This window comes from Otolemur garnettii, unplaced genomic scaffold (genome assembly GCF_000181295.1).
Source record: "Otolemur garnettii isolate 467f Iridium unplaced genomic scaffold, OtoGar3 scaffold00104, whole genome shotgun sequence".
NCBI classification, from domain to species: Eukaryota; Metazoa; Chordata; class Mammalia; order Primates; family Galagidae; genus Otolemur; species Otolemur garnettii.
Genome location: NW_003852499.1, coordinates 6,388,462 through 6,413,888, shown reverse-complemented (window position 1 = coordinate 6,413,888; position 25,427 = coordinate 6,388,462). Strand labels below are relative to the sequence as shown.

At 48.7% G+C, this 25,427-nt stretch overlaps 1 protein-coding gene across 2 annotated transcripts in view; it reads right to left on the bottom strand.

Moving 5' to 3' along the window:
• Nucleotides 1-25,427, bottom strand: part of IQSEC3 (IQ motif and Sec7 domain 3) — a 100,603-nt gene that overhangs the window by 59,533 nt on the left and 15,643 nt on the right. Inside the window, exon 2 of one of the 2 annotated variants that reach the window (XM_003796443.1) lies at nucleotides 11,456-11,539. In XM_003796443.1, the coding sequence (XP_003796491.1) occupies nucleotides 11,456-11,539 (84 nt within the window). Of the gene's footprint in view, nucleotides 1-11,455; nucleotides 11,546-25,427 lie in introns of those variants that run through there. The other variant, XM_003796444.2, reaches the window with a different exon arrangement.

The window sequence follows — 25,427 nt, the reverse complement described above, 5'->3', positions numbered from 1 at the left end:
TGGTGGCTGCCTCTCCTGAGCACAGGTGTCCCATGCCTGTAGGGGAGGCTCAGAAACAATCAGGGTCTTGCAGATCCAAAGAGGTCAGAGAAGAGCCTCCAAGGGAGAGGCCCCTGAGACTCCCTGCTGGCAGGACTGGAAGGATGGCAGGGGTCCCACTGCAGCTGGCTTGTGCCTCATGATCTGGGACTCAATATTACAGTGAGGAAGACTCTTAGAGAAGGAAATAGAGCTGTTCCTCAAGTTCCTCCCCTCCCCGGCTCTGGGTGTGCAGTGATCTCCAAGTGGACCGTGGCAACAGTCAGGAGCCACATGACGATTCCCTGAAATGTAGGGTGATGCCAGGAGAGGTCAACTCAATAAAGAGCAGCAGCTGGGAGCCAGGTTCTGGGGGACAAGTGTCTTTGGGGTCCCTGAGAGGAGGGAGCACATGAGGCCAGGGGCAGGTGGCAGAGACTGCAAGTGTAGCAGTGGCACCAGCCCGACCGGGTTTGAGCACTGCCTCTACCATTTACCTGCCCTGTGGCCTTGGGCAAGTCACTTAGCCTCCCTGGGCTGCACTGTCCTCCCTGTGACAGGAGTCGTCAGGAGAAGGAAGGGAGTAACACGGGTGAAATGCTTATTAGGCCCTATATAGGTAGCGACGGTCTTTCTCTTTTTCACATTTTCCCACATTTCATTTTGTTAAATAAGAAAATAAAAGGCAAAAGCACCATTCATTTCCCCTATAATATTATAAAAGGATAACAAAATTAGGAAAGACATAATTTCAGAATTTAAATCGAATTATCAACTTTTGAATGTTTATGGTGTCTTGTGCTAGAGTTCTTTAAGTGGAGACATTCCAGACTCTTCCTTATGGTGTAATTTCTGAAGCTCTGAGTTAGAGATGATGCCAAGGGAAGCTGCCCAGAAGGTAATTAGGGCTGGGAGGCAGTGGGGTGTAACAAGTATGAGATTTAGTCACTGGGTGGCATTGGGCTAGTTCCTTAACCTCTCTGAGCCTGTTTGCTCATGTGTAAACCAGAGATACCTACTACGTGATTTTGCTGGGAAAGTTATGAAATAATGTACATAAAGCCTCTGGCACCTATTTGGTGCTCTGTAGAAGTAGGTTTCCTCCCTGAGTCTGGGCCCCTTACACTTTCCCCGCTTCTGATTCATGAGCTCTCATTCATAGCTCCCTTTCAGACCCCTAATATGGTGACCTATAGAAGCCATGTGTGCACATGGCCCAGCCTGGTGGCAGGCATGAGTCCATGTCCTGGGGTTTGTATTCTCTTGGCTATAAAGTCCCTTCCTTCTGTCCTCTTCCTGTTTCAACCCCGATCAGCCCTATCTCAACCTAGCACAGCAGATATTTCTTTGGTCCTGAGCTATTTCCAGGGATAGATAGCTTCTCACACTTTCAATTTCACCACATGCCATGGGAAAGGTCTCTGATGGCCTACAGAGACCAGATGCATGCCTGCTGAAATTAGGAACATTTTGACCCAAGAGATGGAAATGGCAGAATTACCAGTAGGGTGCCATTGCTCTGAACATTCATCTAGTTACTATGGAGCAAGATTCCCTACCTGGTTCCCCACAGTTAACTTCCTTATCTTTCTTTCCTACTGGAAGTCCTACCTGATGTCTAGTGTCAGTCTTGGTTGCTATACTTATCAGACTGGCCAGGCTGTTTCCCACATGCCTTTCAGGTTTCGTGGGTTATCTCTGAAAGTGTTTAGGAGGAAGGGATGATGCTAGGCTGCTGCGAAGGAACATCTGCTTACTGGCTTTGTCAAGAAACCTGGGAGATCCCAGCTTGGAGAGCAGCCCATGGAGCAGGTCAGGGGCCAGTGCCAGGCCATAAACTTTTCCCTGCTGGAGTTAAACAGCCTTCTTTCAGGAGATTAGACAGGCAAACTGTCACTGGCAAGAAGATTTTCCTGAAGAAATGCCTCTGGTCTTAATCCCATCCCAGGCTTCACTGTGACAGCCCGTTGCTGGGTTAAATAATTTCCTTCCCTGCCCTGATGTCTCGAAAATCTCCTCTCTTAGCCTGTTGGCCCTATTTGATTGGCATTCATCTGGGCCTTAACTTCTTTGATCTCTTCCCCAAATTGGTCCCTCAGTTCTCAGAGTTTTTCTCTTGCTCTTTCAAATATTGGACTCTTTCCAGCCGTCATCCCATGTGTCGCAGGTAGGGCCTGAATAGAAGCATCTGAAAGACAGCCTCCTCCTCCACTCCCATCTCCTGCATCCCAAAGGAGGGGCCAGACCCTTTCTCGGAAGGGCACAGCTCAGTGACCCTGAGTAACGCAGAAGTTGGTGAGTGCCCTCCTGCCTACCATACCAGGGGCTGTGCCACTGGGACCCACCCCTGAAGCAGACATCCTGTCCTTTCTAAACATTGCCTTGTCATATCTGAGTTTCTATTTTTGAGACAGAGTTTCATTTTATCACCCTTGGTAGAGTGCTGTGAGTCACAGCTCACAGCAACCTCCAGCTCTTGGGCTTAGGGGATCCTCCTGCCTCAGCCTCCCGAGTAGCTGGGACTACAGGCGCCTGCCACAACACCCGGCTATGTTTTTGTTGCAGTTTGGCCGGGGCTGGGTTTGAACCCACCACCCTCGGTATATGGGCTAGTGCCCTACCCACTGAGCCACAGGTAACACCCCATATCTGAGTTTCTAGATCCTGAGTCTTGCCTGTGCCCCTCTCTGCTCTCAATAATCCAGCTGTAAAATAGCACTTACTGGCTCCCCACTGGATGCCAGACACCTGTCCATTCATCATGGCATTTAATCCTCTCAAACACCCAAAGAGGCAAGTATTGTTTTTATTTCCATTTCATGGATGAGTAAACTGAAGATTGGGAAACCAAGGTCACAGAGTTTGTGAATGGCCCAGCTTGGACTTGAACCTGGATTTGAATTACTCTAGGTTATGCCTCCAACAGTTCCACATGGCTGGTAATGCTTCCTTGAAGTCTTCTCAAATTCATCTTCCAGTCCAGAGCACTCTTTGATCATCTCCTCACCTCTCTCTTCCCTTCCATCCTAGAAAGGAACCCACAGAAACTAGCTGCCTCTCATTCCTCTGACCCAGCAAGGGAAGGAAACTGTTCAATTTCACCTAGGACAGAAGCCTAGGTGAAACATGTGTTCACTTGTTCACCAGGATAATTTCTCATTGAATCAGTGAATTCCTACCAATATGATATATTAGTCTTTCATGAATTTCTTTCTGGTGAGTCCATTCCCCTGCTTCCTAAGGAATCTGAGGATCTCAGGCCTAAGTGTTTCTCCAAGCCTTTAATGCACAGAACATGGTGACCACACCAAGATCCCACAAGTCTGTGTGGCTGGTGGTACCTGGGGAGTACCCAGGAGGACAGTCTTACCAGAGCCAGAAAGAAGCAGGTCTAAAGTCACTGTTCAGTTGCTGCCCCCTCTTTGTATGGGCTCTGGTCTTGACCTCTACCAGCTTCTGCCTTCGTGACCTTACTTACACGAGCTGCTCACCTCTGAGTATTTGCTCTGCTGTAAAATCAGACACTGTAGTTCTTGAACTTCTGACTGCTCTCCAGGTCAGAAGCTGAGAATTCCTGTGGTCTGAACCGGGAGAGGGAAAGGATGGAAGGAGTTCTGTAACCTGGGAGACACTGTGCAGACGCCAGTTGTTAAGCCTCCTTAACATTTCCATCATTTCTGTCCTTGGAGTGAAAGAAACTGCGACAGAGTCTAGGACCAATGCTGAGAGCTTCCAGCACCACAGGAGGGAAGGGGGGCCAGGCTCTTCTCTGTGGTGCTGGGGGGGTGTCTAGCAGCCAGAGGGAACTCCCCAAGACTCACGGGGAAGAGGGAATTCTTGTGAGAGGGCCATGGGATTATGAATGAGATGACGTTCTTCCTCCTTTTAAAAATATCCTTGTGTGTTAGAAAAATCTTGCTTTAACAATAAGTGATATAAAAAGAAAAAACCCAAGACACAGTCCTCTCCAAGGCACCCCTTCCTTTACAGTGGTTTGCATGCACTGGTTCTAATGCTTCACTTCTTCTCAGCCTTTGGATTAACTGTTGGCATCGCACCACCTGCCCTTTGCCTTGCTCTGTAAAGGGTTCTGGTCTCTCTGTGAGCCTGTCCCCTTCCCAGGCAAGACACAATGTCTTCTTATGGAACCAATGCTAGAGAGACCTTGGGGGTTAGACAGTGTGTCCCGCATGTTACAGTTGAGAGGACAGAACCCTAGGGAAGGGGATGCCCTGTCTAAGTCTGGGTGAACAGCACCAGCTTAGTCAGGGAGCCTGAGTTCTACCCTAGCCTGCACTTACTCACCCAGCTGGAAAACCTGCATGGAGGTGCTTTTGCTGGGCCTGACCCTGGTCCCTCCACTTCCTATGCTTCTAAGTCAGCAGACCCTATTCTTACTGGAGACAGCAACAAGCCCCACCCTGCCTGCACAGACAGCTGTCTTTCCTGCTTTGTTTTCTATCATCAGAAAAGAAATCTCTAAAAACCTCCCTTCTTAAGCCATTCCAAGGCCTCCCAAAGGCAGTAAAGCCTTTAAGAATGCCAGATCTGATTAAATCACTCTTGCCATAGATTATTCCCTCTCTTTCGGTTTGATGACAAAAATTTAAAACTCTTTTGCCATACATCAGGTACGTGTCTAAAATTCTAAATTATTTTTGTGGTCATACTATTGGTTAAAAGATAAATGACTGAGTTAAGATGACCTTTCAGAAGAGAAAACAAAACAAAAGCATGGGAAATGGTTGGGTGAAAAAAACCTCTGGGCCACAAAGAGAGGTTATTCTTCCTGAGAATGAAAAAAGAACTGCCAAAATATTCAAACCAGAAATTTTAAGTAAATGAAACAAGAACGTATTTCCTAAAAAACTGGACGAATCTGCATTCACGAAAGCTCGATATTCTTGGTGGTATATTTCACTTTGTTGTTCTGAAAGTATTATCTTTAGTTATGTTTGTTTCTTTAACTAATAAAGCCTACAGTTGTTTTCTTTCTTTCTCTAAAAATATTCTCTTGGTCATTTTTCTCTTTAGTTTGGTTGCTCTGATGCTTTTAGCTATTGCTGCTGGAGCCTGCCAACAGCCTGGGGATAGAGGCAGGAAAGAAAGGCCCAGCTTTCCCAGCCCCTGAACAACCCAGCTCTGAGGGGGAGCTAACTCTAAGCAACCTGCTTCCTGTGCTGGGGGACTTGGGAGCCTGCTATTTTCCTCCTCAATTCCCTTTCACCCCCTAGACTTGGCAACACCTCTCTGCTGTGTTCATCTGACCCTGGTGGTGAGAGGCTGTGACAGGCACTGGGTTCAAATCCCAGCTCTGGTCTTCACCAGCTTTCTGGCCCTTGGACAAGGCATTCGCTGTCTTCGATCCTCAGTTTCCTTACCTGTAAAATGGGAATAATAATATTTCACGAGCTTCTACTGAGGATTAAATAAGATAACACTTGTACAGCATGTAGCAGGCACTCAATGCCTGATAGCTAGTATTCTCTTTCACTCTCTCATGGGCAGGAAACACAAAATAGAGTCAGGAGGAACTCTCCTTTACCCATGTCTAATCATACTGCTGACAGAAAGTCATCTGTTGTAACCGGCAGCTCTTTGAGGGCAGATCCAGCACCACAGGCAGGTTTCCTAAGTTCCCTCTGGTGACCTAAGGAGCCAGTCAGAGAGGATGGCTCAAGGCCTGGGAGAGAAAATTGTACAAGGAAAGGGGCCCGGGCAGAGAGATGACTCCAAACCTGAGTTTCACAGGTCAGCTGAGGAGAGCCCCTTGAACAGAACTTTCCCAACACTCTCTGGAATGTTTTAATCCCCACCCCACCCCCCAAGGTGTCACACTATTTTGACATCTATTTTTTTGGGGGGGGGGTTGTACCTCCTGAATCAGGCAAGGAAGACATAGATAGGCAAAAAGCACAGAGAGGTAAGCAATAGGTCACACAGGCCAGGACACAGATTGCTTTAGCATTAAGACCAAATTCTCCTGCCAGCTTCTGGTGGTTGCCCTCAGACTCCGAGCTAGAGTCTGCTGTGTACACAGAGACCCTCAGATCTGCAAGGTGCCCCTCCCCCTGCTCTCCTCTGTGCAGGGGCTGCTCTGTCCCATAGCAGACCCCAGGAATCCTCAAATCCCAGGCTCCCATCACTGCTGTGAGCCCACTGCTTCCCTGTAGCCCATGCAGAGATCCCAAGCCTGGGGCCAGGCAGGCTGGGTGGGGCAAGCTTGTGAGGGAAGCCCAGGGCTTCCCTGTACTTCTCTAGGGAAGAGAGGATGCAGCTGTATGCCGGATGGGCACACTCCGCGGCCCTGAGCCACGAGTGGGTGGGGAAGGTTTCCCAGCAGCCTTGGATGTGACTAATGGAGCTGGCACGTGACACAGGCGCCCCAGCCCAGCTGTTTGAAGACTAAACTGTATCGATTGAGAATTTAATTGCTCCATAATCGCTGAGTAAACACTGGCTGGTCCATTGATCATGCTTCAGGCCGGATACAGCCAGTGGGGGAGAGGCTCTGGCTATGCCAATGCAGGGCTCTTCCTGACAGCTGTTCTTGGAAGGGTGTCCCTTCCTCAGGATGCAGCCTCCAGCAGAGCAGAAGCCCTTCTCTGGCTGGTCAGGGGTGCAGAGTGTGAGCCACATGTGATGCAGGGGTGGGGTGGTCCTCCCACCCCTCACTCAGGGGAAGGACTGGTTGGAATAGGAGGCTGTCTGAAGGGACTAGTCCACTAAGTGGAAATGCCGTCTACAAATTTTTTTTTATTGTGTGTGGGGGAGGAGGTAAAACTCAATGCATAGATAAACAAAACACTAGGAGGCTGCACACTAAAATATTAACAGCAGTTAATTCTATATGATGGGATTCAATTTTTATTTTCTTCTTTATATTCTGTATTTTTCACATTTCCAACAACTAGCATGTATAACGTGTAATCAGAGAAAATAGATGTTATTTAAAATCAAATGAAATGGCTGGAAAGACTTTTCTTGAGCTCTTAAAAAAAAAAAAAAAGCACTCAGAAAATTCTCGCAGTGATTCCGTGGAAAGAGGTTGCATTTTGCAGTTAGATGTGGGTTCCCCTTCCAACTGCAGGATTGATTAGCAGCGGTCCCTGTCAAGATACCCAACTACTCTCCTTCCCAGATTCCTTATCTGTAAATGAGAACAACATCTATCTCACAGAATTAAGTGAGATAAAATATTGCGTGTGCTCAGCACAGCGTCCCTCGCATGTTCAATAAATATTATGTTCAATAAATATCTGTGTCTCTTCCATCTTGGAGTAAGGGTGGAGAGGGAAGGAAAGAGCAAGGACCAGGAGTGAGCCAGTTCAGTCAGCTAGAGCCCAGACGGCCTCCAGACTCCCAGATCCCCTATCACTCTCCAGGGTTACGGGTTATTGTCTCTCCACCCTCCCCCAAGGGCCCCCAACCTGTGCTCAGCCCCCGCCTCTTCCCCAGCTCCGCCTCCCCAAGACTCAGCCCCGCCTCTTCCTCATCACGGCCTACCCTGTCTCACCTCTGCCCATTGCCCGAGCCCCGCCCCTTCCTCAGCTCCGCCTCCCCATCCTAAACCCCCCACCCCACCCCGCCGCCTCTTACCTCTCCCCTCTTTTGTCCCCCCACCACAATAGACGGCAATTTTCCTCCTCTCCACCCCATTACCACCCACGGAGACAAATGGGCTGCAATTCTGCTTGACGCTGGGAGGAGGCTAGCTCCCTGGTCATTGTTCAGCATGTCACTGAGAGCCTGAAAGGGAGGGGAGCCCCTGGGACTGAAAGTAGGGCTGCAATTACTAGCCTATTCAGTTCTCTAGAATAAAGCCCTGTCATTAGCTAGCAGCAGGGAGGAGGTGGGAAAGGGGGCCTTGGGAGAAAGAGCCTGGCACGCAGTTGCTGCCCACTGGCTGACTGCTGGGGAGGGGCACCACCCCCAGCTCCCACCTGAGGGCCTATCACCGGGCAGACACAGGTTGTCTGCCTAGGGCTGAGAGGGCAAGCAGAGCATAATGGAGTCCATAACTCTACCTGTCTCCAGCCTTAAAGAGCTTGCCAGCCCCATAGCTACTCCATTGCACCCCAGTTTCCAGACACCATCCTGCCATGTCCCCTACATGACACCCAGGCTTCCAGACTTTCTGTTTCAGGTCTTCCCACGCATGGGAACATCACTCCCGGCAGGAGTCCAGGCCCCAAGACAGAGTTTCTCCTGATAATAATCCCAACTGTTGTTCCTCCTTATGGCCCTGGAGAAGGCTGTCTGCTCCCCTGCCTCTGGGAGGGCTGAGGCTCACCCCTGGCCCCAGGCTCTGGGATGGAGCAGTTTTCTCTGGGCTGAGGGTGTCCCCAGGCTCAGCAGCATGTCTGCATCACCAGAGAGATGAGTGGCCACTGCAGCCCTCCCCAGAAGAGGCTGACAGCACCAGGAAAGGGACCCTGGCTCAGCCTCAAGGCTTAGAATGGAGTAGGAAGGAGACAGATGAAGGGCTGACCTTGCCCCACCCCACCCCCCCACCCCGCCTTGGGCTCAGCCAGAAGCAGAGGAAGATGTGGAGGGAGTTCCCAGAGTTGGCTGAGTCTACACACCCAAGGCCCTGAGGTCTGATGGGTTTTGGATTCCTCACTGTGGTCTCCTGTGGAGTGGCTGATCCCAGACACTCATAGAGGAGGCTGGCTGAGCTGGTGGGAAGGCAGAATGACCAGTGGGCAGGAGTCTGGATTGTCTCAGAGTCTCACAGGAGACCAGGATCTATATGGTTGGCCTTGAGGGCTTTGGGACCTGCACGCCCTGTGCCAGCCTCATCCTGCTCTCTGACTAGGACATAATCTACTAGAGGAACTCACCAGAAAGTCTAGGCTATGCTCTGTGGAGGTGGGACACCTGTGCCAGGGGAAGGGATGAGGGATCCTGAAGGGGTTGTATACAGGGATGGGAGCAGGGATGTCAAGTCTAATCAGGGAAAACTTATCTTAGGATGGATGATGTCCCTTGAGAAGCCAAGAATAGACAGACCAACTGACATGTACTCTGGTGGACTGTCCAGAAAACATCCAGACAGTCTTCTTCCAGAAAGGCTGAGAAACTGACATCAGATAGACAGACAGACAAAAGTAAGCTCTAGGAACCACAACTAGAGAGACAGGACAACTTGTAATAACAGAGAAATAGAGCCAGATGGCCCCTGAAGCCCTGGACCTGGGGGCAGGTCTCCCTGCCTCACCCAGCCCTCAGTGTGCATAGGCCCCTCCACCAACCACCATTCAAGAAATCTCCCACCTCCATCCTCTCCTCCCAGAGCACCTCCAGCCCCCAACTTAGCACCTGCACTTCCAAGGGGAAGGCAAACAGCAAATCTCTTGGAAACTAAGATGGTGGGTTTTCTACCCTCTACCCCAAACCCACCCCTGCCCCACAGCTACCTCCTTGCTGGGAGCCACTGGGGCCTTGTCTCTCCCAGCCCTTCCCACCCAGAGCCAGGGATTTGGGTCACAAGCCTGTGGGGCAGAGTCAGGGGAGCAGAGAGCACAGCCAAGTGCCGAGAGTGGAGCAGGAAGGGGGAAGTCTGCTGCAGGCCCCACCCAGGCCTGGGCTTCTCCACCACACGTGGTGCATGCTGTCCATTCCCAGTGAAGCCTGGGGCTTGCTCAAGGTTAATAAAATGTTCCCTGGATTGAGTTGAAGGGATGGGGTGGGAGGCAGGCTGGGCAGCTTTTCTCCCTTCTCCCTGCTGAGGAAGGACATTTCCAGGAAGGAGATATGGCTTTATGTCTGAACAGGGGCGGCTCATGGCATGCATCCAGGGCCTTCAGGGTCACCCCCACTTCACCCCCTCTTCTAGATCCCCACGCTGGCCTCTTCCCTTTTCTCTTCTACTGGTTCATTCTCTCGTTTGTCTTTTCCTTGTCGTCTCTCTGTGAATCATTTCCCCTTTGAGGGTATCCTAATCTCTCACTAGATGGGAGCTTCTCTAGGGTCCTGATCCGTCCCTATGTCCCCAAACTCGACACAGAGTTCTCTGTGGTCCTCAAAGCTTCGGCACTGCACTCGGTCTTCCCTTTTGCCCCCTGCCTTCAACATGGTCAGCCTCAAGAAACCACCACCCCCCATTCTGGATTGAAGGCCCTGTAAGGTGCATAGCCTCTCTTGGGCCCACTCCCAGAGCCCCTCCTCAGGGTCCTGCCTCGTTCGCTGACCTCTACTGGCTTCCCTTTAAGGGAAATGAGTGGCGATGCCATTTGGGGGTGGCTTTCTATACCCCAAGGTAGTAGCCGCCACTTCTGGTTACAATTTAGTTACTTCCCCTGGACAAAAGAGGGCAAAGTCACAGAACCATTGAATCTTAAACCTGAAAATGGTGCAGATTTTCAGAAAATGGTGCTCAGTGTGAAATGCCCTGAGCTCACGTGCAGGCACTGATGCTTTCCATGTGACTGTGGACCAGTCCCTGAATCCTCTGACCCTCACTCTGCCCTCACAAATGTTGGGGTTAATGAAACTCGCCTGGTCTGACCTCAATGTGCGGGTGAGAGGCTCAGTGAGATAATCTGTAAATGCTACTTTCTAGACAGTCCAAGCCCTTCATTACACAGATAAGGAGACTGCCCAGTGGAGTTAAGGAACTTACCCAAATTCATTCCTACAACAGGAGACTGGAGATGGGGGCAGGTTTCAGGCCAGAAACAAGCAAAGTAAAGAACTAGTCAAGAAGAGAGAAATGTGCAGAAACTGTGGAAAAGAGAAGTGAACAAAGCAAGAAAGAGTGACAGCACCCACAGATCAGGGTGGCAGGATTGGTGTGGGCCAGGGTGAGAGGAAGCGAGAGATGAGGGCAGAGAAACAGATGAGTGTGGAGGGAGAAGGCTGACTGCGTGATGGAGGGACCACAAGGACAGGAGGCAGGAGGATGAGGGTGAACAGATAACCCCCCAAACCAGAGGGACAGCCTCAGCACAGGGACTCCACAAGCTGACCCCTCACCTGCCCCCTCCCTTCCCAGCTGCCAGCAGCTCAGCCAGGCCTGGGAAGGCATCGCAGGGAATCACTTTGGCCCCACTATGGAAGCATAGAGATTGGAAAGGAAAGTATAAATCCTGGACCTAGGAGGAAAATAAGGCAGTCACAACGGGTTGAGCACCCACATCCGAGAGACAGATATAAACAGATACAGCCGAACTAATTTCCCTTGCTACTTTCAATAATTGTGTTTTACATGGGCTGTTTGAAGGAAGGTGAACAGGTTTGGGACCAAAGCTGTGGGACATTGGGACCTTAAATGTTGAGAAAGGCTCATCTGGGGCCCAGAGGACTGAAAGAGAGATGCGGGCCTAAGGAAGGAGGCGAAATCAAACACAGAAGACTCAACAGGAGGAGGCCACATAGCGCTTTGGGTGTGAGGAAGGCGGGCGGGTGCAGAGGGAGGGAGGTGCGCAGTTCCCACCTTGGGGAGGCCAGGTCGGAGCAGGCTGGCTTCTGCTCGGCATCGGCGGCTGGACAGCAGAACTGGTGCAGCACGGTCTCATTCCTGCGGGCAGAGCACAGGGAGAAGGTTAGAGCCAGGCCAGGCTGCTCTGCCCTGAAATCTTGCTGCCCTCCCCTGCCTTCTGAGCCCCTGTGGAACACTGAGGCAGCCAGACGCTGCTCCAGGCAAGAGCAAGCACTGACTCTCTGTCCATCAGTCTTTTTGAATCACCCCTTAGCCCAATTCAAATGCTCCCTCCTGCCCTCCCTGGTTAACTCCCTCTTCCTGCTCTTGCACCTCCGTCCTTGCAGGAGGCTCTGACTTGTGGATTTACCATTTGTCTTGCTGTGTCTCTTCTCACCGTTCTTTATGACCCTGTGTCACTCTAAGGTCCTACAAGGCAGAACCAGGTCTATTCATCCAGGATGCACAGAAATGCATGCAGGGAACATTTTAAAGCTGATTGTAGATACAAAAGCATTCGTACAGGGACCTCAGTGTGGCCAACTAAAACTCTGAAGTGTGGTGCTTGATGAGTGATTTGTTTGATGTAGATGACAAGGCTAACCCAGGAGGCAGAGGTCTGGGCTCTAGTCCCAACTCCATAGCTTGTCTGCTGCGTCATCATAGTTCACTGCTTCTGGGCCTCAATTTACTCACTAATGAAATGCAGGAGTTGAACCCTAGACGTAGTTCTCATCCTTAGCTGCATATTAGAATCACCAGGAGATTCTTAAAAATACTGATGCCTGGGCTTCTCTCCCCCTCTCCCGACTCTGAGTCTGGTCTGGAATGAGTCCAGGGCACCAGGACTTTCCAAAAAACCTCCCAGGTGATTCCAAAGGCAGGCAGGATTAAGAGGCAGGAGACTAGAGGATTTCCAAGGTCCCTTCCACCTCTAAAATGCTGTGATTCTAATATCCACTTTGAGCCAATCTGGGATTTAATATTGAAATTACTTTTGGATAAAGTTCTGTCGATCCATTGCCTTCTCCTCCTTAATAAGCAATTGCTGTCCTGGGCATTATCCATTCAGAGAATGTCAAACCTGGAAGAGTCCCCCAGGGATCATCTGAAAGGGATTTTCAAAATTCCTTTAGCTTCAGAACACTTTGTCCAAACCAGATCTTAGCTGAAAAGGTATTTTGTAAAACAACAAAAGCAGAACAGCTCCCTGGTTGGGGAATGGGGAGTCTATGCCACTTTCCAAATCTCCCAGATCCAAACCTAGGAGCCACCTTCCAAGCTCCTCTTGGGGACCGACAGTCAGTAAGGCCAGAAACTCTGAGTTGTGCTATCCCCCTGGAAGAACCAGCATTGGAAACCACCTTAATTGAACAAAAAATCATTCCAGAGCAATTATGTTTAAATAAAATAAAACTAGGAAAATTTCAGAAGGAAATTTAGTATTATAGCTGATGTGTTGGGGTAGATTTTTAAAAACAAAACAGGAAACTGGAAAGACAATTAGGAAAATAAACATGCGTGACTACACAGAATGTGAGAACTTCTTGTATGGAAAAAGATACCCTAACAGGGGTCCTCAAACTTTTTAAGCAGGGGGCCAGTTCACTATCCCTCAGAACGTTGGAGGGCCAGACTGCAGGCCTCAGGATGAGTTGGCTGCTAAGCAGGACAGGCAGCAGCAGCAAAAACACCCAGTAGGCTGGATAAATGTCCTAGGCGGGCTGCATGTGGCCCATGGGCTGTAGTTTGAGGACACCTGCCCTAATAAGTCCAAAAGACCAATGAGAGGCTGGGAAAAGATATTTGCAACACCTATGCCAAAAGGCAAGTTAATACCCAACTCTGAGCCTCAGCAAATTCATAATGCAAAGACAAACCCAGCAGGAAAAATAGGCTACAGAGATGAATGGCAGTTGATAGAAGAAATCCAAAGAGATAGACAATTCATGGAAAGATTCTAGTAAGCGGGAAGACGCAAATTAAAGAAACACTGAGATGCCATCTCTCATCTGTCAGTTGGCAAACATGGAAAAACCCGATAACTACAAGTGCTGGGGAGGATGTAGGGACACAGGTGCCCTCATCTGTCACCTGTGTAGATGTGAGTTTTTACCGCTGTTTTGGGGAATTTAAAAGAACACATTTTCAATCCAGTAATCCCGCCTCTGGGATTTTATACTTGCAGAGATGTTCATAGAGGTATGAGAGGGACAAGTGGAAACAACCTGAGTCCCCATCACTTGGGGAGTGGTTAGATAAGGCGTGAGATCTTCACCCATGCCAGGGAATTCTGCACCTATTACGAAGAATCACTCAGTACTCTGTCTCTCTGCCTAGAAGGATTTTCACACTATGTGGTCACCTTAGAACAGTAAGTCATGGAGAAATAGATATAGGATGGTCCCAATTTCATACAATAAACGATGCCCCCCCCAAATGCAGATTCTATCCGTGTGCACTGTATTTCTCGGTGAACACTAACTAAGCTGCTGACACTGGCCACCTCAGCAGGCAAGAGTGGGACAAAGAGGGTGGAGGTAGAAAAAGGATAAGGAAAAACAAAGTTTGGTGTCATGTTAATCGAAAATGTGAAATATAAATTCCTATTTTTTTTTTTTAGAGACAGAGTCTCACTTTAGTAGAGTACTGTGGCGTCATAGCTCACAGCAACTCCACCTCTTGGGCTTAGGCAATTCTCTTGCCTCAGCCTCCCGAGTAGCTGGGACCACAGGTGCCCGCCACAGCGCCTGGCTATTTTGTGTTGCAGTTTGGCCGGGGCCGGGTTTGAACCCACCACCTCAGTATATGGGGCCGGCGCCCTACTCACTGAGCCACAGGTGCTACCTATAAGTTCCTATTTGTGATATGACTTTTAAAATAATATGTCTTGGGCAAGAAATAGTGTCAGAAATCAGCACAAATATCAATGTCATTTCAGGATAGATCATGGGAGACTTTTATCTTGGATTTTTGTTAATTTAATAGATTATTGATTATATATAATAATCTCTCTCTACAATGTGTATAGTAATCAACATAGATTATTAGTACATGCAATGAATGTAAATTTGTGAAAGAGAAATAAAGAAAATAATTGAATCTCATCTCTCCCATTGTACAGATGAGAAAACTGAGTCTGAATGAACCAATGACTTGTCTATGCTTGTTCCCTGGCCAAAATCCCTGGCCAATCTTCTGACCCTGGGTTCAAAGTCTTTAGAGAACTGTCGGGGACCTAAAGATTGACATCACCAAGACTTCCCAACCTGAAGTCTTGGTGGAAAAGACTTGGTGGGAAAGGAGGAAGCTGGAAGGAAGAGACAGACACAGAAACCAGAAGAGCTTGGGTCCAAACAAGGGCAGGTGGACCAGGTGTGTAGCTAAGGTGGATGTCTATACCCCCAGCTCCACACCGCCGGCTGTGCCTATATCCCAGGCAGGTTTGGAATTCCTGCCTAAAGCCATCAAGGGTATAGACAAAGAGGCACAGCTTATCCGCTACCCATGATGTTGGCATTTTGAGGCGATTCCACTGAGACAATCAGGGGCTGGCTCTGTTTTCACACTGCCTCTGTGTCCCTCAAAGGCTGGGAGTCACTCCTCTGTCCAGGCAGTATAAGCAGCTCCTGAAAGTCCTCCCAGCTCCCAAGACTCAGCTGCACTGGCACATGCAATGGGCAACTAAGCCTGAATGTCTCCAGGTCCTCCTGCACCTCAGGCTCAGGCTGGTAGTGCTATGGGGGTTGCTGCCACTGTCTTGGGGCTTCAGCCAGTGGGGGCCCTGAGGACAGTCCAGCCAAGAGGGGAGGCTTGCCTTCCAGAACTGTTCCTGAGCTCTTTCCTCCAGCTCTTTCCTCTTTCCGCCTGCCCTGTGGGCATCCTTAGCCCATGCCAAGGGCTCCCATGTAATCCTTCTTCCCTTCTCTCTGGCTCAGCTCATGCTGAATTTTAAGTCCTGCTCTGCCTGCTGCCAACCAGTCTGGTCACCTCCCCTGCCTAAGGTCATGGTCCAAGTCCACTGACCTGGGCAGGTCTTAGCTTAAGTTGGCTGAGTGATGCTTTCAGCCTCCCCGCCCCCTGCTCCAAAGGAAAATCCAAACAAAGGGACACAAAGAATTTATTCCCATTAAGACAGCATTGGAGCTGTTATGAGAAGGGCACTTGCCCTCTGTGTGTTCCCCTCCTGAACCCATATACCCATCTAACCACGAGAAGAACATCAGACAGACCCCGAGTGGGGACACCCCACAAAACACCTGACCAATACTCCTCAAAACTATGAGGGTCACAAATATCAAAAAGATGTTCGGTCCATCACAGAGCTGAGGAGACATGATGGTCTGGTGTCATGTGGGATCCTGGAACAGAGAGAGGGCAGGGGTGGAAACACTGGTGACAGTCCAGTAAAGTCTAGAGATAGATGATAGATGATAGGTGACAGATAGATGAACAGATGATAAAATGGAGAAAGGAAAATACCAATAATCATATCATGGCACTTTCTAGTGTGCATTATGTGGTATGTATGGCTCTAAGCACCTTCCGTGTATTAACTCACTAATTCTCACAAAACCCCAACATCTAACAGCTGCCTCATCATCCTACAGATGAGAAAACTGAGGTACAGTGAGTTTGTGAACCACCGAGGAAATACGCTTTTGACATGCATTACCCCACCTCTTAGGGCAACTTTTCTTGGTGTCCTGCTGACCTCTTTTGACAAATAAGAAAGCTAAGGCTCAGAGGAGGTAAACAATTTGCCCAAGGATGCACAGCTAGTGAGTGGTGTAGCCTAAACCCCAGGCAAGCTGGTTTCCAGAGCCATGTCCATTACTACTCTTCAAAAGGCCATTGGGCAACCATGTGCTCATCACTAAGCCTGCTCTGGGAGGTCCCAATGCCCAGTTCAGTGCCTGGTATACTGTTGGTGCTCCATGGGTGAGTGGGGAAACCATATCACTGCAGTCCCTGGCTAAGTGAGCCCACCAACTAAGAGCATGCCCTGCTTTGTTGAAGTTGGAAAGGAAGCCAGAATGAGAACGTGGGCAGAGAGGGGTCACACTGCCTAGTTCATCCTCTGACACTGCCCTCAGGCCTCTTTCTGGATCCCTCATCTTTGGGCCCGAGCCTCACTCTCTTCCCACCCTTCCTGGAGTACAGCCACCACAGCAGATGACCCGGGCACCAGAGGTTGGGCAGTCAAGTAGGGTACAGGAAGGAGGGGACAGGGTCTTTGGTGGCCCCAACCAGAGGCTGTTGCCAGGGTGTCCGATCTCAGTCTGTCCACATGTGAGGCAGCGGCGTTGGGCACAACCTACCTCTGTCCACAGAACGCAGAATAAGGCTTTCTTCCCTCAGGAGGCCTGGTCTGAGGTCTTGCAATGCCCCACCCCACTGAGCTTTTGGGGGCCTGTGCCAGGTGCACCAGTTCTCACAAATGAATCACAACCTGTGTGTGTGCATTCAAGTCCCTCAAGTCTCAAAGCCTCTATTTCCTCACCAGTGAAACTATTATACAGCAGCTCGGGTGCCTGGCAGGGCTTTTAGGGGAGCAAATACAATAGCAAAAGAAAAGGCGCATCACAAAGGCAAAGGCCACACAAAAGTGCCTTTCCTTCACCCACTTCCCTTACTCAGCCTTTTCATTTCACCAGTCCAAATGACAGAAAGAAAGCAAGAATTTCCTTCCCTGAGTGATGCTTCCTGAATCCGCAAAGTCAACCAGTGCTGCATTTGTGAGCATGAAGAGGCACAAAACGTCCCCTCATTTTAGCAAGAACCAGCTGCTCTCAGAGCCTGCTCCCGGGGGCCTTGACACTCGATATGCAAGGTGCACAGCTCTCTGTACTGATTCATCACATCTGGGCAGGTGGGGATGGGTACAACTCTGTGTCCCCATATCACTGTGGGGGAAACTTAAGTCTGATGTAGAATAGGACGGGGTTCTAACAGGTTGGGTGAATCCCTAAGTCGCTGGGACTTTACAGAGAGCCCAGCTGCTCCTGGGGAAGTAGAGATGAGGAAGGTCCCCTTAGGGCTGAGTGCAGTCACTGCACTTTGGCTAGGGGAGGTACGGGCCCTTCAGGATGCCTCAGGAATGTGAGCTGGCCTTAGACTCATATAGCCCCCAGCCCACCCTGCCACATGAGCCTAAGAGGGGCTTTCTTGGAGCCTCCATGTCACACAAGTGCAGACTGTAGTATGTAGGGTTCACAGGCCACAGCTGTGGCCCTAGGAGTTCTGAGGTGCAGGGGACCCAAGGAGACTAGCAGCAGAAAAGACCCCTCTTAGAAAGGGACACAACCAATTCTTGGTCCTTAGTTCTTAGATTTGCAAATGAGGGAAGCTTGTGGTGTCCAGGCCCAAAGATTCCTTCTTGGACTCTTAATTCCAGGGCCAATGGCTTGAAGGAGAATTCAGTCCTCTCTGGCTTTAGGGATAACCAAGTCTCCAAATTGATAGGAATTGATGGGGTAGCTGGACTGTGTGTGGATGTGGTGAAACCCACATATAAGGCAGTCGGCAGGCCCAGGAGGAGGACTGGCATGTGTTGGGTGCTGCACTGTGAGGCTGGGGTGGGAAGGGCTGGGAGTAGGAGGCTGCTCCTTGGCCAGAGAGCTCCAAGGCGTCACCCAAGCAAGATGGGAGTTGAGGGCTGAACTGGAGGAAGAGGAGAAGCCAAAGCTTAGCCAGAAAAGGACCATGGTTCTTACAGAACCAGGAAGCTGAGCCACTGATGCTGCCAGAGCAGAGAGAGCTGACGTGTGGCTGGGTGGAAGGGGAGGGAACGTCAAGTGCAGCCAGGAGCTCACAAAAGCCAAAGCCACGGCCAGGCTCGCAGAAGAATCATGGGCAGCCATGCACTCCTAACTTCCCACATCTGTATTTGGTTTGAGACTCAGGACCATTGCAGGGCCATCAAACAGTTGATTGGGTTAGAAGACGTGGTGGAGGGTGCAGTACTGGCATGGAAGGAGCAGGCAAGGCCTGCAGCAGGGGCTCCCCCAAGAGAATAGAGGACAAGGCAGGGACCCCAGGGGGCAATTTTACTTTCTGAAGACAGCAGATTGACCTTCAGCCCTTGGAAGGAAACAGCCAGGGACCCTCTCCAAGGGGGCTTCCTTGAGCTCCAGGAAAAGGGAGAAATCATAAAACTGCTTCCAGTCACCTCCCCCAGACCCACCCATCTGAGCACCACCATCACTAGTGCCTGTGGAGCCTAAAGACTAGATTTCTGTTTTTCCACTTTCTTTCAATTTTCTCATCTCCTTCAGGAAGGCTTTTCTATCTAAACATGATAAATAGGAAGAAAAGATATCCTCTTTTTATCGGAAGTCTCTCCTATTCCTGTGGGAGTGAGGGAGGATGAATAGCCAAAACAACTTTGAAAAACAAGAACAAGTTTAAGACTTATTTTGTGTGCTTTCAAGACTAAAATAAAGCTACCATAATTAAGACAGTGTGGTGCTGGTATAAGAATAGACAGATTGATTGAACAAAAAGAGAGGCTAGAAATAGATCCATCCATACATTATCAATTGATTCTTGGTAAAAGTACTAAGATAATTCATAAGGGAATGATAATCTGCTTAATAATGCTAAGACAATTAGAAGTCCTTATAAAAAAAAATGGACTTCAATCCATGCTTTATACCATGTATAAAAATTAATACAGAATAGATCATAGATGCAAAATAACAGATAAAACTATAACACTTCTAAAATAAAACACAGGAGATAATCTGTGATTTTACAGCAAGCAAATATTTGTCAGATAAAACCAAAAAGCATAAGCTATAAAAGAAAAAAATTGCTAAATTGAACTTCATTAAAATGAAAAAAAAAACACAGCAACTTCTCTCTTTGAAAGACACTGTTAAGAAAAATGAAGAATTCTTACAACTCAATAAGAAAAAGACTTGATGGGAAAATTGTACAAAAAATTGGAACAAATTTCACCAAAGAAAATATACTAATGATAAATAGGCATGTGAGAAGATATTAAACATCATTAGTCCTCAGGGAAATGCAAATTAAAACCATAATGAGATACCATCATACACCCACTAGAATGGCTACAACGTAATTCTAACAATACAAAGTGTTGAGGAAGAGGTGGAGCACCTGGAACTCTCATACACCTCTAATAGTAATTTGAAATGGTGCAACCCTCTGGGAAACAGTCTGGCACTTTCTTATCAAGTTAAACATACATTTTCCATATGCCCCTGCAATTGCCTTCCTAGGTATTTACTTAAGATAAATAAAAACATATACTGACATAAAACTATTCATATCAGGAAAAAACCCTACCTGGCAACAGTGTAAATATCCATTAACTTGTAAATGGATAAACAGATGGTAGTATATCCACACAATGGAATACTATTCAGCAATAAAAAGGAACAAGCTGATTGATACATGAACCAATATGGATAGATTTCAAAATATTATATTAAATGAAGGAAGCTAGACACAAAAGTCTCCACACTATATATTCTATTTATATGTCATTCTAAAAAAGGCAAAAATATAGTGATAGAGAATACATTTCAGCAATGTGGGAAGGGAGGGGTTAACTGCAAGGTGAACAGGGGTCATCTGTTGAATAGAAATAGTCTACATCTTTTTTTTTTTTTTTTTGGGCCGGGGCTTCAGGTTTCCCCCTGGGTAGAGTGCCATGGCATTACAGCTTATAGCAACCTCCAACTCCTGGGCTCAAGCGATTCTCCTGCCTCTGCCTCCCAAGTAGCTGGGACCACAGGCGCCCGCCACAACGCCCGGCTATTTTTTGGTTGCAGCCATCATTGTTGTTTGGCGGGTCCAGGCTGGGGATTCGAACCCGCCACCTTAGGTGTACATGGCTGGCGCCTTAGCCGGTTGAGCTATAGGCGCCGAGCCAAATAGTCTACATCTTAACTGAGATGATGGTTATGCAATGACATTTCTCAAAGCTCATCAAAGGATACCCTTAAATTAGGTGCATTTTATTATATGAAATTGTCCCCTAATCCATCTGATTCTTAAAAAGAAAAAGACTAAAATCTTTTTCTCTTCCTTCTCACTTCTTGCTACTTTATCAAGAGGCTTTAATAATTTCTTTTCCAAATTCTTCCCTCTACCACTGCTCCCCCATCACCTATTAACCCCCTTCCAAGCGGCAGAAAAAAACACTGTATTTTTCCTTCCTTTCAACTGCTAGATTATGTTTTCAGAGACCAGATGGCTCATCACAGAGCCAAAGGAGTACAGGGGGCCAGAAACTGGGACAATGAGAAAATGGGGGTGGGGATGGTCAATTAGGGGAGCTTGGGCCCTGGGCCTAAGGGATGAGAGTCCATGGGCAGTGGGGTAGCAACTGCTCTGAGCTCAGATGGAGACCTGGCCCACTCCACTGCTCACGGTGGCCTGGGTCAGGTCATGGTGAGGGAGGGCCCTGTACCTGCCCTGCTTATCTCACTGTATTGTGGGGATTCTGTGAGGCTCTGAATGTGAAACTACCTCTGAAGAAACATAATAAACCCTGCACACAAAAAAGTCTATTACTGACATTATTAATCGGTGCCACTAGGAAAATCAGCAATCATAGCTCTGTTGCAAACAGGGCCTCACCAGAATGCTGTCCTGACTACTCTCCCCTCCCCTCAGCCCCTCTACATCCTCCTCCAGGCCTGAGGCTGTGGAGGGAGGGGCAGATCTTCCTGCTCCCTGTTGCAGTCTGCCATTGCAGTCTTCTACAGAAAGCTCTGGGAAGATATTAACAAGGCAAGTGATTACAGCTGCCCCAGTAGCCAGGGGCAAAGGCTACAGGGAATGTGAGCTATTCATATCCAGGCCCAGGTTAGCCAACCCGGGCCAGTGCTCTGCTTCAAGCCTGCCAGAGGCTGAAAGCTCCACGTAGACCTCCCACTGGCCAGACCCTGCTTCTCTTTGATTCTCTGCTCACTTTCCTTGGGGAAGCTTTGAAAGTCTTCTAGTCCACGCCTCTGCCATCAAGGAAAAGAAGGATGACAAAGTCCTAGGGAAAGAACAGACTGCCTCTTTTTTTTCAGTGATATTTTTTTCCTGAAAATGCACTACAGGTTCTTTCAGATGTTCATGCAAAGGCTGTGAGTTTGGTCTCCCCATAACCTTGTGTCTTTCTCCTGTGCTCCAGGGAACCCCAGCATCCTCCAGCTGTTCTAGGGACCACAGTAAGGTCAGGAGGAGAGTGGAGAAGACCACAGAACCTTCCTCTTCAGCTAACACAGCTCTGATTTGGTTAGTTTCACAGGTTAGGGATGCCCAATAGGTTTAATTTCGAAAAAGTAAGTTTCCCTTAAAAAAAAAAAAAAGAGAGTTGAGAAAGCACACTACTACCCTACTGCAATGCTCTACTACAGCAACTACTAAAGCCAGCTCTGCCTCATCCACTCTTGTCCCTGCGCCTGCAAGTGTCCTCCTTTACCCCCCTGTCCTGGCCGCTGGTAAGAAGCCTTTCTGAATAATCATACCTAACTCCTCTGTACAAACTTTGCCTCGGTTTCCCCATCAGTAAAATGAGCTTAATAACAGAACTTCTTTAAAGGGTTTAGGATGATAAAATGAGTTAAACTCCGTAAAGCTTAATAAACAGCAGCTTTTATTAGCGTGTCCCACTTCTAACACCACTGAGCTCAAGGAAGAGGGGTTCACCTTCTCTCGAAGCCCTATCTAGCCTTCATCCCTTCTCCTCCCCTGCTGTTCTTCAGTGTTGTTATTTTCAGAGGCTCTTTCTCTTCAGCATACAAACATGTTCAAATCTCTTATCCTAAAACCATGATTTTTCCCTACAACACTTCCCCCCTGGTTACAACTCTCTTTCCTTCTGCAGCCAGCCTTCCAGAAAAAGTTGTCTGCTTGTGTGAGCTTCTTTTTACTTTGATCGCCTGCCAACTTGCTGTTATCCAAGTTCTTCCCCCAGAGCCTTAGCAGAACTTTCCCCGGTGATCTCCTTGTTGCCAAATCCAAGGGGAACTTCTCAGTTCCTAATTGACTTTTCTGTTGTATTTGTTGGCTAAAAACACCTTCTTGAAGCACTCTCCTCCCTTGACTTCCAGAGGAGTGGTCTATCTTGGTTTTCCTCTTCCTGTTTTTGCATGGTAATAAGAGGAAATTAGCCACCATGCTGAGAGGAAGCCCAAATGAATCTGTGGAGAGGCTCATGTGGAGAGGAACCAATGCCCAGCACCAACTTGCCAGCCATTTGATGGCCAAGCCTCTCTAGCTAATGCAATGTAGAACAGAGAGGAACTGTTCCTAATAAGCCCTGCCCAAACTGCAGATTTCTGAGCAAAACAGGTGCTTACTGATTTTGCATCTTGGGGTAGTTTGAAGACACTAAGTTTCAGGGGAGTTTGTCATGAGCTATCATGGCATATGGCGGGTGTTTGGCTCTGTCTTAGGACCACACCTGCTCAGAGCTGCAAGGGAACCACAGATACTCTGGGGAAGGAATTTCAGTGAGACCCCTTTCTCTAACTACAGGAAAGAGCATGATTCCAGGGAAAGCGACAGGCTTTCAATTTGGGAAGACCTGCATTCAGGCCTTGCCTTCCCACTGGGATGGCTGTGGAATCATTGGCAGATTATCTGAACTTCTTAGCCTTTGTCTCCTCAACTGCAAAGGAGAGGTGATAAAAGAAATGACCTCATCAGACTGTTGAGAAGGTCAAACATAATAACCGATGTCATGCTTAGTACAAAACCTAGCGTGGAACAGGCACCGAAGAAAATGTTGGTGCCTGGCCATGCACTGATATGGGCACAGGCAGTCTAGAGTTCACAGTCCATCTTTGTTACTTTCTAGTTAATAGTTTGGCCTGGCTGAGCATCAGTTTTCTTTTCTGTAAGATAGAATACTAATAACACCGACCTCAAAGGGTTATTGTGATCTAATGTGCTCAGATTGCTGGCTGGCCCAGTTAGTATGCCCACCCTGGTCCCAAACCCATCACCTCTCCCCTCAGCCCTGGGACTGCTGCACACAGAAGCCTCACAAAAAGGCTGTGGGGACAGCAGGGCCTGTATCCATGGCCTCATTCTACAAATAGGGAACAGAATACAGGGGAGGGATGCCTCAGCCAGCGACCCCAGGCTCCTCCAGCTCGGTATGCAGATTCTGCCCACCCTTCTGGGCCCCATGCCAAAGACATTTCTCTCAAAAAGTCTCCCTGGTTTGCTCTTGTGCCTGCTGGCCCCTGTCCAGCCTGGGCTGAAAGTGCTCACCTCTGAGCTCTCTCAGTAACTTCCCTGAGACACCAGCAGGATGCGGCATCAGTTTTCCCCACACTGAACGGCTGATGTTTACACACACATCACAACTCCCTAGACCAGAAGGAGTGTTCCAAAGCCATGTCTGCAACCAATTCATCCCCACATCCAGTACAGGACATAGCCTGGTCACGTGGCTTACAGTAGATACCATCTGTTGACTGGATGTGTGAATAAATCCCAATTCCTGCAGGTGCTGGAGAGAAATGGGGAATGAAGCGTGCACATACATGAAACAAGCACACACGGGAGCAACAGCACGAGCACAAGCCACAGAGATGCAGACCCACTCCCCATGATCAACCATCACATGCCCAAGGCCATGCGCAGGCATCGTCCACACTTCACCTCCATTTAGCCCTGATATTACAGATGATGAGGCTCAGAGAGACTCAGATACTTGCTTCAATATTGCACAGTCCGGGCCCCAACCTGCCTCAGTTTTGAACAGGAAACTTGGCTGTAACTTGAGTGTGCTGGGAGGTGCTCCTCCTCCCCCACTCACCACCCGCCAGCCCCAGAATGGTGAGGGCTCTTCTGAGTCCTGGTTCAGTGCTGCTATGTCTGCCTCCTGTCCAGCAGCAGGGCACATCCACCCACCCCAGAGCCTAGCTCCAGACCTAGTTTTCTGAACTCTAGCTAACTCTGTAGGAACTGTGAGGGCTCCCAGCGCAGCACTGGGCAGCATAGCATGAATTACAGAGCTGAGCTGTGGCTGCATCTTGCCAGCTTCCCTCACTGGGAGCTCTTTATCATCCAGCAGACAGGTGCCTGGCTGCTGGGCAAAGCTGTCTTGGGCGGAGGGATCAAGGACACCTGGGCCCTGCCAGCCTTAGAGGCTGCTTTGCCCCAAGTCCTGCCTCATGATGCCAGAGAACACACCTACGTTGCCTTCCTAACCCCTCAGGTCAACCGTGAACCCCCACTGTTTCTCTAGGAGTGGTGAGGACAAGCTCTGATCAGTAACAAGGACTGTGTTTCTGCAGTATTTCTGATTCAAACACTTTTGAATGCCCTAAGAATAGTCCTGTGATAACACTATGATGATAATTATTGGTAGTGTTGTAATTACTATTATAAATGACATTTGACTGACGAAGCTAAAGCTAAGAGAGGTCTGATGAGCCACCAAGGACCCACACTGTGACTTTCCCTGCCACGCCCTGCCTCTGGTGTCCACTCTCACTGTACTCTTCCAAACCAGGCAGCCGCAGGGGAGGAAGCCTCTGAGCTGTGAATGGAAGAGCCTTGAACTTCCCCTCCAGGGCATAGACCCTTGAAGTTAGTTAGACAGAAGCATAAAACCTCACCCAGCCAAGGCCAATCCCACAGTTTCAACTGACCTCCTAGCACCCACTCTACTCTGGTTCCCAATTCACATGCCCACAGGAACCCCTGCCTGCTTCTGGTGAACCAGCTAAGCTCTAGCACTCAACATACTTATATACACCTGTTTAGGTGTGCAAAGGTTCATACACACATACACTCATGTCCCTTGGTGCACTCACACCTGCATGCATGCATATCCTAACATGCATACCTCACTTCTTGCACACATTCAGAACTCTCATAATACAGCACATAGGCTGTAATAATACAGCACATAATACAGTGAAAAGATTCCCAGTCTCTCAATCAATATAAGCTCCCAAGTCCATGCATACTCTTTTTTTTTTTTTTTTTTTTTTTTTTT